The 14,099-nt window shown below is 34.3% G+C and overlaps 1 protein-coding gene across 1 annotated transcript; it reads left to right on the forward strand.

Moving 5' to 3' along the window:
- Positions 1 to 928: 928 nt before the first annotated feature.
- Positions 929 to 7,205, forward strand: LOC111897013 (casein kinase 1-like protein 10). The gene is made up of 14 exons (XM_023892986.3): positions 929 to 1,710; positions 1,790 to 1,830; positions 1,913 to 1,982; positions 2,083 to 2,231; positions 2,409 to 2,504; positions 2,582 to 2,652; positions 2,765 to 2,826; positions 2,919 to 2,982; positions 3,105 to 3,189; positions 3,282 to 3,408; positions 4,196 to 4,275; positions 4,367 to 4,427; positions 4,866 to 4,999; positions 6,660 to 7,205. The coding sequence occupies exons 1-14, from the start codon at positions 1,635 to 1,637 to the stop codon at positions 6,942 to 6,944; spliced, it is 1,401 nt and encodes a 466-aa protein (XP_023748754.1). The 5' UTR covers positions 929 to 1,634; the 3' UTR covers positions 6,945 to 7,205.
- Positions 7,206 to 14,099: the final 6,894 nt, after the last annotated feature.

A 14,099-nucleotide genomic window follows, 5' to 3' on the forward strand; every position in this document is an offset into this window, starting at 1 on the left:
ATCTTTTTGATAAATTTTTTGAGTTGCATTGTAAAAGATGCTTGAAATAGTCATTAAATGAGCCAACAATTCGGTTCACATAGGATAAGTAGATGAATGGTCCCAACATATTGTGTACAATATCATGAACAAACACTATATAAAACAAAGCAAGATAATATTTTCAGAACACATAAAGTGAAATAAACAAGAGGAAAAAACAAAAAACTTCTAAAAATATACTTTGAAGAATGACTTGTTGTATTTGTTGGTACCTTTCATCAATATGGATAACAATATTATTTTTAATAAAAACTAAATAACAAAAAATTGTTTTGCAAGATATGATATTAGAATAACTTAAATAATTCAAAATTATTCATGGGTTCAAATCAATAGGCATATTCTGCCGTTTGTTTTCTTGTAAAAAGTTATTTTTTTCAACCTTTTTTCTCACATGGAAGGAAGAGAACAATTGTGACCCATTCTTGCTAATGTGTAGAATTTCAGACATTCTACTATGATTTTTGGGTCAGTTTTGTATTTATAGGTAGCTACAATTCTTTCTTTTGGTAATACTTATTTATGCAATATATATATATATATATATATATATATATATATATATATATATATATATATATATTGTATATCATAAATCAACAATAAAAAAATTAAAAAATATAATAAAACATAATATATTAATGATAAAAAATGGTCATGTGGGTTAGTTTGCACTTTGCAGTGACTTCAACGTCATGTTGCACAAGGATTAAGCGGTAGTGTTTGTAAGCTATTTTTTCCAAAAAAAAAAAAATTATATAAACTTATTATTATAAAGAAAAATAAAATAATTTTTTTATATTAATAAAACAATAAATTCAGTATATCATCAATAACTCTTTTCATAGTTTTTGATCAAACAACATCTAAATTATATAATAACTTGAGAATCATATATTTGGTAACAAAATCAAACAATCGCACTGTCCGAATCCTTCTTATCCCTACTTTTTCTTGCAACAAAAATATTTCTCCTCAAAATCCGTCAATCTGCTTTTCTTCCTTTCTTCCTGCAGATCCTATGGAATCTGAAACCCCCAAAGGAATTTCCGCCTTGATTTCTTCTTCTTCTTAGATTCTTCTTCTTTCTCCTTCGATCTCACTTAAAAATTCTTCACTTGAATCCCTTCGTTCCTCAATTAGTAATCGACCTAAATCTTGTATATCTTTGCTTTGCATTATCATCGTTGCTGAGGTTTTGATTAGTTTCTTCGAAAAATCGTATTTTTACTTGGTTACTAGGAGCAAGCTTTCTGTTTTATTGATGGTGTAGGTTCTAGGGTTTTTACCGATCCATTGCTTTGTCGGTTCTGTGTCTTAGGAGCGATAGCTATACCCACAAATTTCTTGCTTGGGGTTTTACGTTTCTCGCATTGCTAGACCTCATCAAGCTCGATTGTTTCCTCACAAATCTTCATACCAAAAATTGGTGTGGAGGCTTTGCAATTCGCGAGTTTGTGTTGTGAGTTTTGATGGATCTGAGTGCATTTTGGAGATCTTAGCTTTTGACACCGTGATATTTCTTCACTTAGTTCAACTGAAGCTATTAGCTACGTGAATCTACTTAACCTTTGTTTGTTTGGGAATTCATCATGGATCATGTGATTGGTGGGAAGTTTAAGCTTGGGAGGAAGATTGGTAGTGGATCTTTCGGAGAGCTTTATTTGGGTAAATTATCTCTTCCCCTCTTTTGTTGCTCTTATATAATAGTTTTGTCGCATTCGTGAATGGTTTCTTTTCATTCCAGGAGTAAATGTTCAAAGTGGAGAAGAAGTTGCTGTTAAACTGGTATTTATCTAGGGTTTTACATTTATAAGACTGTAGAACGTCTTTTCATACCAATTCACACATATTTTGTCTATGCTTTCAGGAATCTGTTAAGACTAAACACCCACAGCTTCACTATGAGGCCAAATTGTACATGCTTCTTCAAGGAGGAAGTAAGTTTTATTCATATTTCCCTTTTACATTCTTCTTATCTTTCCCACTTTTTTTATGTCAAGAAACTCACAATACAATCTTATTAATGTCCTCCCACAGCTGGTGTTCCCCACCTTAAATGGATTGGAGTTGAAGGCGAATACAATGCCATGGTTATTGACCTTCTTGGACCAAGTTTAGAAGACTTATTCAATTATTGTAATCGGAAATTCACTTTGAAAACAGTTTTAATGCTTGCAGATCAATTGGTAAGTAATTAAGTATATGCCACTTTGTGTAATACAAAGATGTGTTAAATACAAGAATTAGCAATATACATCCCTTTGATTTGTGTATCATAGAATTCTACTTTCATTTACTTTGACAAATCTACCCTTATTATATTTTCTCTGATGACACTGAATCTTCTTTATTGTTTTATGCAGATAAACAGAGTTGAATATATGCATTCAAGAGGCTTCCTTCATCGTGATATAAAACCAGATAACTTTTTGATGGGTCTAGGACGTAAGGCAAATCAGGTATTTTTTATTTTCTTTAAAAATTTTAATTTTTTATATTCGCATATTTTAACTTTAAAATACATGTTATACAACAGGTTTACATTATAGATTATGGTCTTGCAAAAAAGTATAGGGATCTACAGACACATAAGCATATACCATACAGGTATTATAACCGATTATTAATAAGAAAACTCAAGTTTAAGTGATTCAGCTCTAAATTTTAATATTTCTATTTCTTATTATTTTTATATATATTTTTTCCAATTTTCTTTTAGGGAAAACAAAAATCTCACTGGTACTGCTCGTTATGCCAGTGTTAACACCCACCTTGGAGTTGGTAAGTAATCTTTTTTCATGCCCATGCAAAAAGACGTAAATGCCCTCATGACCTTTTTTTTTTTTTTTTTTTTTTTAAATTGTAATCTCCAGAGCAAAGCAGGAGGGATGATCTGGAGTCTCTTGGTTATGTGCTCATGTATTTCTTGAGAGGAAGGTTGAGTATATCATAATATCTTAATATCATAATATCATAATATCATATTCTTTTTCTATTTTTATTTATTTATTTTTAATTTTGGGATTCTAATTTTGGTTTTAATGTTTATGTGGTTGTAGCCTACCTTGGCAGGGGCTGAAAGCTGGGACTAAGAAGCAGAAATATGATAAAATTAGTGAAAAGAAGATGCTTACTCCTATAGAGGTAATAAATCATATTGTTGAATTTTAATATTTTAAGTTGTTTTATTATGATTATTAAGTGATAATTTTTTTTTTTAAATTGATAATTTTCAGGTGCTTTGTAAGTCGTATCCGACTGAGTTCATATCATATTTTCATTATTGTCGATCATTGCGTTTTGATGATAAGCCGGATTATTCATACTTGAAAAGACTTTTTCGTGATCTTTTCATTCGAGAAGGTAAAAAGTCTGTTTTGCCCTTTTTGTATGTCTGTTTGGTTGGATAGAATGGAATGGAGTCATGAATGAATGTATCGTATTACATATAAATTTCACTCTATTTATAATTTAATTATAGTCGATGTATTTTTTAGGGTTAATCTCATAAAAGACCTTATATTTTGTGTTTTTTTTTTCAGATTAAACTTCAAATTTATTTTTTGGCTGAAAAGACCTTGTATTTTCACATTTTTTCTGATCTGGCGCTTTCAGTCATTTTTTTTTCCGAAAGAATTGTAAAGTGAGGGTTTTTTTCAGAAAAATTAAAAAATTTGAGGGTTTATTTGGAAATAGTTAGAAGGTTGAGGGTTTTTTTCGGAAAAAAAGACAAAGTTGAGGGTTTTTTCGAAAAAACAAAAATATACAAGGTCTTTTTCAGGCAAAAAATAAAGTTGAGGTTTAATCCAGAAAAAACACAAAATATAAGGTCTTTTATGAGATTAACCCTATTTTTTATCTACAAAAGTAACAAATTAAACATAAAAAAACTCTAAACTAGATTTTTTAATAAAAGACATTATTTAACTATTTCTGGATATAAAAATTGTAACTTAATCAAAATCGTATTTAAAAAAAAAGATTTGTCATTCAAGAATGGTCTTATTCTATTCCCTCAGACAATACAAACTGTCTTTATTTTTTTATTTTTCAAATTTATTTTTCATTCCATTCTTTCCCTGCTTTCTTTAGTGATTTCTTTTATTCTTTTTAATTTAATTTAATAATATGATTTGTGTTTGTATTTCAGGGTATCAGTTTGACTATGTCTTTGACTGGACAATTTTGAAGTACCCTCAAATTGGTTCAGGTTCCAGTTCTAGAGGACGTGTTAGTATTTTTTTTTTCTAGTTTTTAATTTTGTTTATTTATTTATTTTTTTGAAGAAATTTATTCTTATAAACCTGTATTTACAAATCAGACTGTTGGCAAACTACCTCTGAATCCAGGGCCTTCAGCAGAAAAGGTGGAAAAAACCCCAGGTTTGTTTTTTTCCATATAATATAATATTATTATATTATATATTTAGAAATCTCAAAATTACTTTCACCATTTTATTAATTTACTCTTTCTTTATTTAGCCACTGAATCAATAAAAAGATTGAAGTGTGTTATATTTTAACCTTTTTATAGCTTTCATAGTAAAAGCTCCAGTTTTATTTTAGAACAAAAAGCCCCTAATCCAAAAACTATTTCAACTTTCAAGTCATTTTTAAAGAAAAGCTCCTGCCAATTATAACAAATTACTAGGTTGCCCTTAAAAGCATCACGCATCTTTTACTCAGATGCCCTTTAATGTAATTTTACACCTTCCAGAACCTTCCTACACAAATAAATCTCCAGCTTCTAGCTTCCAACTATTTTTCTTTTTCCAAACATACCCTTAGTCTTTGATGGTAATTTATGTGTGTATATTATAGTGAGAGCAGAGGTTAGAGATAGATACTCAGGGGCAGTTGAGGCATTTGCAAGGCGAAATGTTTCTGGTAGTGGTTTGCATGGTGAACACTCAAGGCACAGATCTTCAGAACATGCCACGTCATCAAAAGAAATGGTGAGTATAGAATCATGATTCTTAAAAAATATTTGAATTTTTTTTTCTCAATTGTTGGTGATGATTTGGTTTAATCTTTATTTAAGTTTGACAAAAACTATTTCCACTAATATGATATGATTAGTATATACAAAAGTATTAGTTGAATAGAAAGTGAATGTACAAATGTACAATGACAACTTATTGATTTTTGCCTAATCTTTTTGATGGGCCCCACATCACCATGTGGAAAAGAAGACTTTTTGTGCACACTTATTGGGGAAAGCTTCATATCCCTAACTTTATTTTATTTTATTTTATTTTATTTAGGGATAATCTCATAAAAGACCTATATATTTTGTGTTTTTTTTTCCGGATTAAACCTCAAATCTATTTTTTGCCTGGAAAAAACCTTGTATTTTTTCATTTTTTTTCTGAAAAAGCCCTCAACTTTGTAAATGCTTCTAAATAAACCCTCAACTTTTTTAGTTTTTCTTGAAAAAACCCTCACATTTTACAAATTTTTGGCAAAAAATGACTAAAAGGGCCAGATCGGAAAAATTGAAAAAATACAAGGCCTTTTTCAGGAAAAAAATAAATTTGAGGTTTAGTCCAAAAAAAACACAAAATATAAGGTTTTCTTTTTAGATTAACCCTTTAATTTAGTCCTTCTTTGGTATTTGCCAAAAAAAAAGGTCATATCATTGGCTTTTTCTATTAGAGTTAATCTCAAATTTATTTTTTGCCTAAAAAAACCTTGTATTTTTTCATTTTTTCTGATGTGGCCCTTTTAGTCATTTTTTTCCCAAAACCAATTGTATAATGTGAGGGTTTTTTCGACAAAAACTAAAAAAGTTCTTTGGAAGCAGTTAGAAGGTTGAAGGTTTTTTTCGGAAGAAAAGACAGTTGGAGGGTTTTTCCGAAAAAAAAAGAAAAAAATACAAGGTCTTTTTTGGGCAAAAAGTAAATTCGAGGTTTAATCGGGAAAAAATACAAAATATAATGTCTTTTATGAGATTAACCCTTTTTATTAAGTCGTTCTTTTGGCATCAAGTAAAAAGGAAAGGGGTAATCTAGAAAAAAAAACCTTATATTTTGTGTTTTTTCCGAGATTAAACCTCAATTTTTCCGAGATTAATCCCAACATTTATTTTTTGATCTAGAAAAGTCTCGATTATCTAATTTTATACGATGATCTGTCATTTTCTGTTGAAAAAAAATAAGGACTAATTCGTTAGTTTGGGTAAAATATAAAATAATCGGGACTTTTCTCTTCAAAAGGTAAAAGCTGAGATTAAACCGTAAACTGACACAAAATATTCGGACTTTATCGGAAAATTCCCCCCAAAAAAATTTGTAAAATGTGAGGGTTTTTTTGAGAAAAACTAAAAAGGTTGAGGATTTATTTGGAAGCATTTAGAAGGTTAAGGGCTTTTTTCGGAAAAAATGAAGAAACACAAGGTCTTTTTTTGGTAAAAAATAAATTCGAGGTTTAATCCGGAATAAACATAAAATATAAAGTTTTTTTGAGATTAACCCAAAAAGAAAGTACACATATACATTTTCTTTTTACAAACAAATGAAAGTAAGACGCTATAAATATAATAGACAAATACATAAAAGTACATTGCTAGTTCTTATCTTCCTCTCAATAATTTACATTTGTAATTTGTATTTTCAGCATGGTGATTCGGATAGAGGTCGAATATCGCGAACGGGCAGCACATCAAAACGGGCAGTCGTGTCGGGCAGCAGGCCGAGTTCATCGGGTGAGCCAAGCGGTGACAACCGGTTAAACCGGTTAGGTTCGGGCAGCGGGCGGATATCAACTGCCCAACGGCTCCACTCGCAGCCCGGATTCGAGTCCAAGTCATCATCTTTCACACGGGCAGTGCCATCATCCAGAAGTGGTCGTGATGATGCTTTGAGAAGCTTTGAATTGTTGACTATTGGGAAGAGGAAATAAGAAGACAAATATGTGGGACCCATTTCAATCAATGTATCAATGAATGAATGAATGAATGAATGACTTTTTTTATTATATAAAATTGAGTTACAGAAAAAAAAATGTAAAAGATTCGTGTTGTTCTTGATGTTGTTGTAGCCTTGAAGAAAAGAGGGATTGCATTCTCATTTTAGGGTGGATGTTCATATGTTGTTAAGTACTTCATTGAGGAATGTTTATGTTGGAAGAATCATTTAAATTGGATTTGGCTTCTTTTTGTCTTGTGATATTTGCTTATTAATGTTCATATTTAGTGCTCATTACTTTGGCCACACTTGGTTATATTTTAGTGTTAAAGTTGCAAATGTTCATTGCTTTGACTACACTTTGTTATAATTTAGTGTTTAAGTTGCAAATGAGTAATGAACTATTAATTTATAATTATTATTATCATCTTTACAAGTTACTATTAGTTTAAAAAGATACAATAAAGAGGTAATGAAATATTTGTGACTTTGTGTTTGTACATACTTGCTTAACTTCCAGTAACATTTTTTTAAAGTAAAATGGTGTTTTGTGAAAAATAAAATAGTTTGTTCCTTATTTATATTTATGATATTAACCCTTGTAGTTTATACAGACTGATATGATCTTTTTGGATGATGAGTATAAATCCACCGAAACAAACTTTAAAAACCTGATACGAAACTTTGCTGCAAACCACTAAAGGCTAGGCACGTTACCTAAAAGTAGAAGCAGGTGAGAATCGAACTGAATACTATTAAGAAAACCTATTTATTTGGTTAATCGTGTTTTGTTATAAGGGCATTACATGAGAAGTTTTAACTATTTTATAGATTTAGTTATCTTCATTATTACTTTAATTTGCAAAGTAACCACCTAGTCCAAAACGCACCATTCCAGGTCCGTTTTTTTTTTTTTTTCCTTCGGGTAAGCAACATAATAAACCCGATCAGTTACTGTGACCCTTATATATAGCGTTTCGGAGAATACATTCAGAATTGCATTTCGAACTTAAGGGGCTCTTCATTTCAGACATTCCTGGTAGTTTGGAATTGCAGTTTTACGAAGAAAATCACACGAAAGCCTTCTGATGGTGAAGAACCCAAAGTTTTGTGGGTATTTGTCGTTATTTTAAGCATATTATATTTTGTTTGTAGATGATTATTATTCCGGAATGTTGTTTGTTAGTACCTTTATGGATGAAAATTTTCGTTTGAATTAAATATTGGTTGTATTTAGGCTTTTGTGTGAGTAATATGTGTATTAGGAACAATAAGTGTAACATCCCAAAAATTACTAAGAACATTTCAATTCATAAAATAGATTAACCAATTAAAATCCTTGTTTCAAAAACCATTGAGTGACATTTATTTGATTAAAATTTAAAACCATACATTATCAAAGTCAAATTAAAAACCTTCGAAATGAATATCTTCGATGCGTGTGTACAGTCCCGCCGAACTCTTCCCACGAAACAACCTGCAAAACATTTAATCTACAACTGTAAGCATAAAGCTTAGTGAGTTCCCCAATATACCACATATTCCATCATATATACAATGCATCCACACAAAGTGTTCGACTTTAGCGCCGACCTGCCAAATCTCATATCAACATAATCATACGTATCAATCATATACAAAATATCGGGTCTGCTCCAGCCTCGAGTGAATGCTATGGACCAAATCATGGTCTTTCCTTGCAATGTTGAGGGCCAAATCCTGGTCTTACCTACATTTGCCAGGGGCCAGATCCTGGTCTTCCATAGAATTGCCAGAGGCCAAATCCCTGTCTTGCATACAACTGCCAGGGGCCAGAACCTGGTATTCTATACAATTTTCAGGGGCCAGATCATGGTCTTCCATACAATTCATAGAGTCATATGTAGTCAGGGATCAGATAGACAGTCGAACAGATGATCCACCCTTGAGTGAACAATCAAACAAGAACATCACAATAAGACATTAGACCAAGATTTCTCAGGCTATTCAACTTAAACTACATACAACCAATGTTATCATTACCATATAATCATGTAATATAACACGTAACATACACTAACATATCATATACCCTTGGCTACTAGCATTCCCTAGTTACCCTGCCATTGACCACTTCTCAATTAAGTCCTTCACTGGTCGATCATAGACAATCCTGATAACTGGCCTTCCCCAGTTACACTAACCAAACATAACTCCAAACAGTAACATGCGATTAATAGACAAGACCCTACCGGTCTAACATACCAAGACACCAAGTGTCCTAAACTGCACATACTTAACAAGGAATTATCCTAGTCAACTAGCATACTTGTACTCTAATAGTACCTCTATCCTACCATGCAAAGGATATATATTGGGATACGTGGTATAATGAGAAACTCACATGAATTAAAGAACCAAAGAAGCACAACAACACTCTCACACCATGCACTGATCAATCCCACGAACCGACTAACACCAAAGGAGATGAATCATCAATCAACAACCCAAATCCTCTGAGTTTGACCCTAAGTCAAATAGGTCAAAAGTCAACGGTCACTAAAAGTCAATGGTCAACCAAGCCAAAAACCACGACGATGTGGAGACCTCATTTCCATGTTGTGGGCATGACATGAAAAAACTATTGCAAAGTTGGACTCCACCATGTCGTGGTCATTCCTTGGCTACGTCTTGGTTACTGGCAGATTCTATATTTCGTCATTAAGAGCTTAATCCTTACAAATCAAGGCTTAAAACTTCAGATCTAATCCTTCTCATTGACTTAATGGATAAATTTCCAACTTTATCCATTATGACCTCACTCCAAAGCAAGATCTACCACCCTAAGTCCATTTAGTCCTTATTATGACCTTAACTTGTGCATGGAGAAAAGGGGACCGAGACTTAACACTTTTCCTTCACCAAGGGCCAAAAGATGGTCACCAAACAAGCCTAAGGTTCTGGAGTTGTCGAAAAATCCAAGAACACTTCTTCAAGGGTCTTCATAGCAAGAAATAAAAGAAGAGAATGATAAAGGTGGAAGCTTTATACCTTCCCAAGCTCCAAAAGATGTAGGAGATGCAAGATCTGAAGTAGATACACTCTTCCCACTAGCAAGCACACCTTCTTCTTCTTCCCAAATTGCAAGCCAAGGCTTCAAACCTCAAGAACACTAAGAATACAAAAAGAATCACCAAAAGGGGGCTACGGTTTCATTTTGGAAGATTGGAGGCTGAAGAGGATGCCCTAATCTTGGAGTTAGAGACTTTAAATACGGAAGAAACCCTAAAAGATCATGGGCTTGGGCTGTAACACAAGTTAAGGTCATAATAAGGACTTCGTTTTGGAACATGAGAGACCATCTACTCACTCATATCGATCTAACTTAATCGTCAGATCCTGCTCTCGGGGCACAGTCCTTGGGGGTGGTTCTAACGGTCTTGTTACCCGTTGCAACTAGGAATCCCACCGGGAACCAACTAATGATGCTCATCTCAGATCCACGATCCAGATCCAACACTCAAAACCCAATGATTGGATCCCGATGTCTCATATATATATATATATATATATATATATATATATATATATATATATATATATATATATATATATATATAGTCACTGCGACATGCAAAGCTAAATTGGGTCAAGGAATTATGGCTAGGCTGCTGCCAACCCTATTCCGAGCATCGCTTTTCAGGACGTCATGTGGTAGGTTGATGTACCGATGGGTGTAGAAGGCCACCAATTACTATGTCATTACTTGTTTTGTGAGGAGGTAGTGACCCATTCACGATTTGATGTTGACGAGTTACTATTTATGACAGGTGACTACCAACTTTATTTTGATAAGAGAGCTTTCTGCCTTGTTATGCACTTGCGGTTTAAAGAGTTTTTTCGGCTTGTTTATCGTCTTCATAGTTCAATAATCGAGTGTTTCCATTTGTGTTGGAATCAGAATTTATGAATTTTGTTGACTTACAACATGTATTCTTTAACTCACTTAATGAGTTATCCGATGAAGACGAAGTCCAAGTGTCCCTATTGTATGTTAGAGCAGGGGTTTAATGGTAGATACCCTAGGAAACCAATGTAGGATGAATGCCTTTCACTGCTCTTAAATTTGGATTACTTCAACATGTACCAAATTATTTGTATTAAATTATGATTTTATATGATATTAGAGTTTAATAAAATGCAAATATTATTGGTAACACAAATACTCTTGGGGACGAGTTATCTGGGATTATGTGTACATATAGATATCTACTGTCTTTGCTAAAATCAAGGAACATCTATACCTCACCCACCCAAGAACAAAACCAGAGATATTCATATATATTGTACATGTGTTTATGTATTCCTTTAATGTGAAAATATTAGATTATTATGCAACATTATTTGAAAATATTTATGTTTGCTACTTGTTTGACATCATAATTTTATAGACTTGGATCATGGAGGCGTTTCCATACTGTAGGACACTCGGTACTTGTAACATCCCAAAAATACGAGCCAAAAATTTCGTTTTTAAAACATGTACTTAGCAAAACATTAGGAATAAAACGTTCAACGATCATATCATTCCACAAAAGATAGTGCTTGTCTGGAAAACATTTTTATAAAACATAAAAGTGTCAGAGTACAAATCCCCAGGAAGGTCTCATGATGCGGAATACAGGCATGTGTGTGATGTACCGCTACCGCGCCAGCTCCTTCCCCTTCGAAGAAGAGGTACCTGAAACCCAAAACTGAAAACTGTAAGCACGAAGCTTAGTGAGTTCCCCCAACATACCACATACCATACAATCACATAACGTACATATATTGTCAGGAATATCTGGGTGCCCGACCTACCCCTTTGGTCCTCTCGACCGGATACTGTCTAGTACATCTGGGAGCTGTCCTCCCCTCCGGTCCTCTCGACCGGATACTGACCAGTATATATGGGAGCTTGCCTCCCTTTCGGTCCTCTCGACCGGATACTGACTAGCATATCTGGGTGCTGGTCTCCCCTTCGGTCCTCTCGACCGGGTACTAGGGACTATTTCACCCCCTACTACTACCACATAAAACATATATCACATAATCTATCTAGCATGGCTGGGCATGACCGCCCCTTCGGCCCTATCGACCGGTAATCTGGGGGACTATCTCCCCTTACTGTCACTAGCACATAACATCATATCATACTAGCACAATAACATATCACAGGTAGTAGCAACCCTAGATGAATATCACAGAGACAATCATCTATCATACAATTCCTACTGGTGGGCCGGCGTTGTGGCCGTAGACCCACCGCTATTGGAAGGTAACTCACCTCAAAGTAGCTGCTGATCTGTGTGGGAACTGACTGTCTTCTGCTGCTGCTGCTCCGGAAATCCTCCGGCTATAATTCCCACAAAACCCTTAGTCAAATACTGCTAACCGACCTCGGGGTAAAATGACCATTTACCCCCAACCAAACCAAGAGTCAAAGTCAAAGTCACTGCCAGTTGACCCGACTCGCCGAGTCCATGAACAACTCGCCGAGTCCATGCGAGCAGACTCCCCACTCGCTTCCAGATCCTTATCCGAACATCCTTTATGAGGATCTGGGTTTCTGGGACTAACAGAACACGTTAGATTGCTAATCCTATGTGAAGACACGAAGGGTTGGACTTCTGGCACTTAAACCCTTCGTCCACAATAACAGTTCACGCAACTCGCCGAGTTTGAAGAGCAACTCGTCGAGTACCAGGCAATCTTCATAGGACTCGCCGAGTTGTTCATCCAACTCGCCGAGTCTAAGGCCGTATTCATAGAACTCGCCGAGTCCCTTGACCCATTTCTCATATGAGCCAAATCTGAGACATGCAACTCTTCAAAACCACAGATCTATGATCCTAGGGCATGCTTAACACGTAAAGTTGCAAACTTTACGTGCATGCATGGCCCTATAAGCTCAAAAATGGAATTCTAAGCTCTTTAAGAGGGCATGCACTCCATGGGGTCCTTAATCACTTCAACCACAACAACTTTATGCTTCTAACACGTCCATAAATTCTAGATCTGAAGCCCTTTCGGATTATTAAGCACAAACACATGGAGTTTGGTGTTTTAGGGCTTGCAAACCACCAAATCGGGACAAAATGCAGGGCCGGTCCAAGGATATTTTGGGCCCGGGGCAAAAACAAAAATGGGGCCCTTCGAAAAACAAATTGCTTCTAGTGCAATCGTATCAAATGTTTTTTTTTTCTCTTTTGAGACGGAGAGTTTACGTCTTATTTGAAAAATAGATAAAATTAAAAAGTAGTTTAGAAGCGAATTATATTTTTTGGATAAAAAAATAATAATTAAATATAAACTAAATTTTTAAAAATAAACTATTGTCAAGTTCTAAAATTGGCCGTCTTGAATAAACTTCATTTTATAAATTTTTGGTGAGTATGATTTTTATAAAAAATGGATAAATAACTAACTTTTATTTCATAAGAAAATAAATAGACTTATCTTTAATTTTGTGTGATATTAAAAAATAATTTATGTATGTAAAGTCTAAACTAATTGGGGTAAACCAATATTTGGGCCGCCCATTTAAGGTTTAAACTAATTATACATATATAAATTATTGCAACCGTTTAATGTAAATTCAAAAAGATACGTTAACTACAAGAATTGAACTCGTGACATGCCACCACAAAATAGGTAGCGGCTTTTCCAGTTAGTCTATGATCAATGTTTGTTTAAAATATAGCACTACTTATATATAATTATTAACGCACATCTTTTTGGGGCCCCAATCCAACGATGGGCCCTGGGCCGTCGCCCAGCTTGCCCACCCCCATGGGCCGGGCCTAACAAAATGGGATCTAAAGAACTATAGATCAAGGTAGAGACTTTACTACATGAATGAAAGCTTCTCCCAAAGTAGATTTCGGATCTACTCCCTCTCTTGCACTCTTCAAACTCTTCTTTTCTTCTTCTAAGCTCCAATTCCTGGGAACCAGGTGCTATAAATCTCCCCCACTTATTTTAGACTTCGTCCTCGAAGTCTACTGCTCGATCCTGAAACAGCTCGGGGTAGTGCTCCATCATTTCTTCCACCGGTTCCCAAGTCCACTCTGATCCCTTCCGATGCTGCCATTGCACCTTTACGAGTTCCAACCTCTTGTTCCTAAGATCC

Source organism: Lactuca sativa, chromosome 3, assembly GCF_002870075.4.
Source record: "Lactuca sativa cultivar Salinas chromosome 3, Lsat_Salinas_v11, whole genome shotgun sequence".
In the NCBI taxonomy this organism is placed as follows: Eukaryota; Viridiplantae; Streptophyta; class Magnoliopsida; order Asterales; family Asteraceae; genus Lactuca; species Lactuca sativa.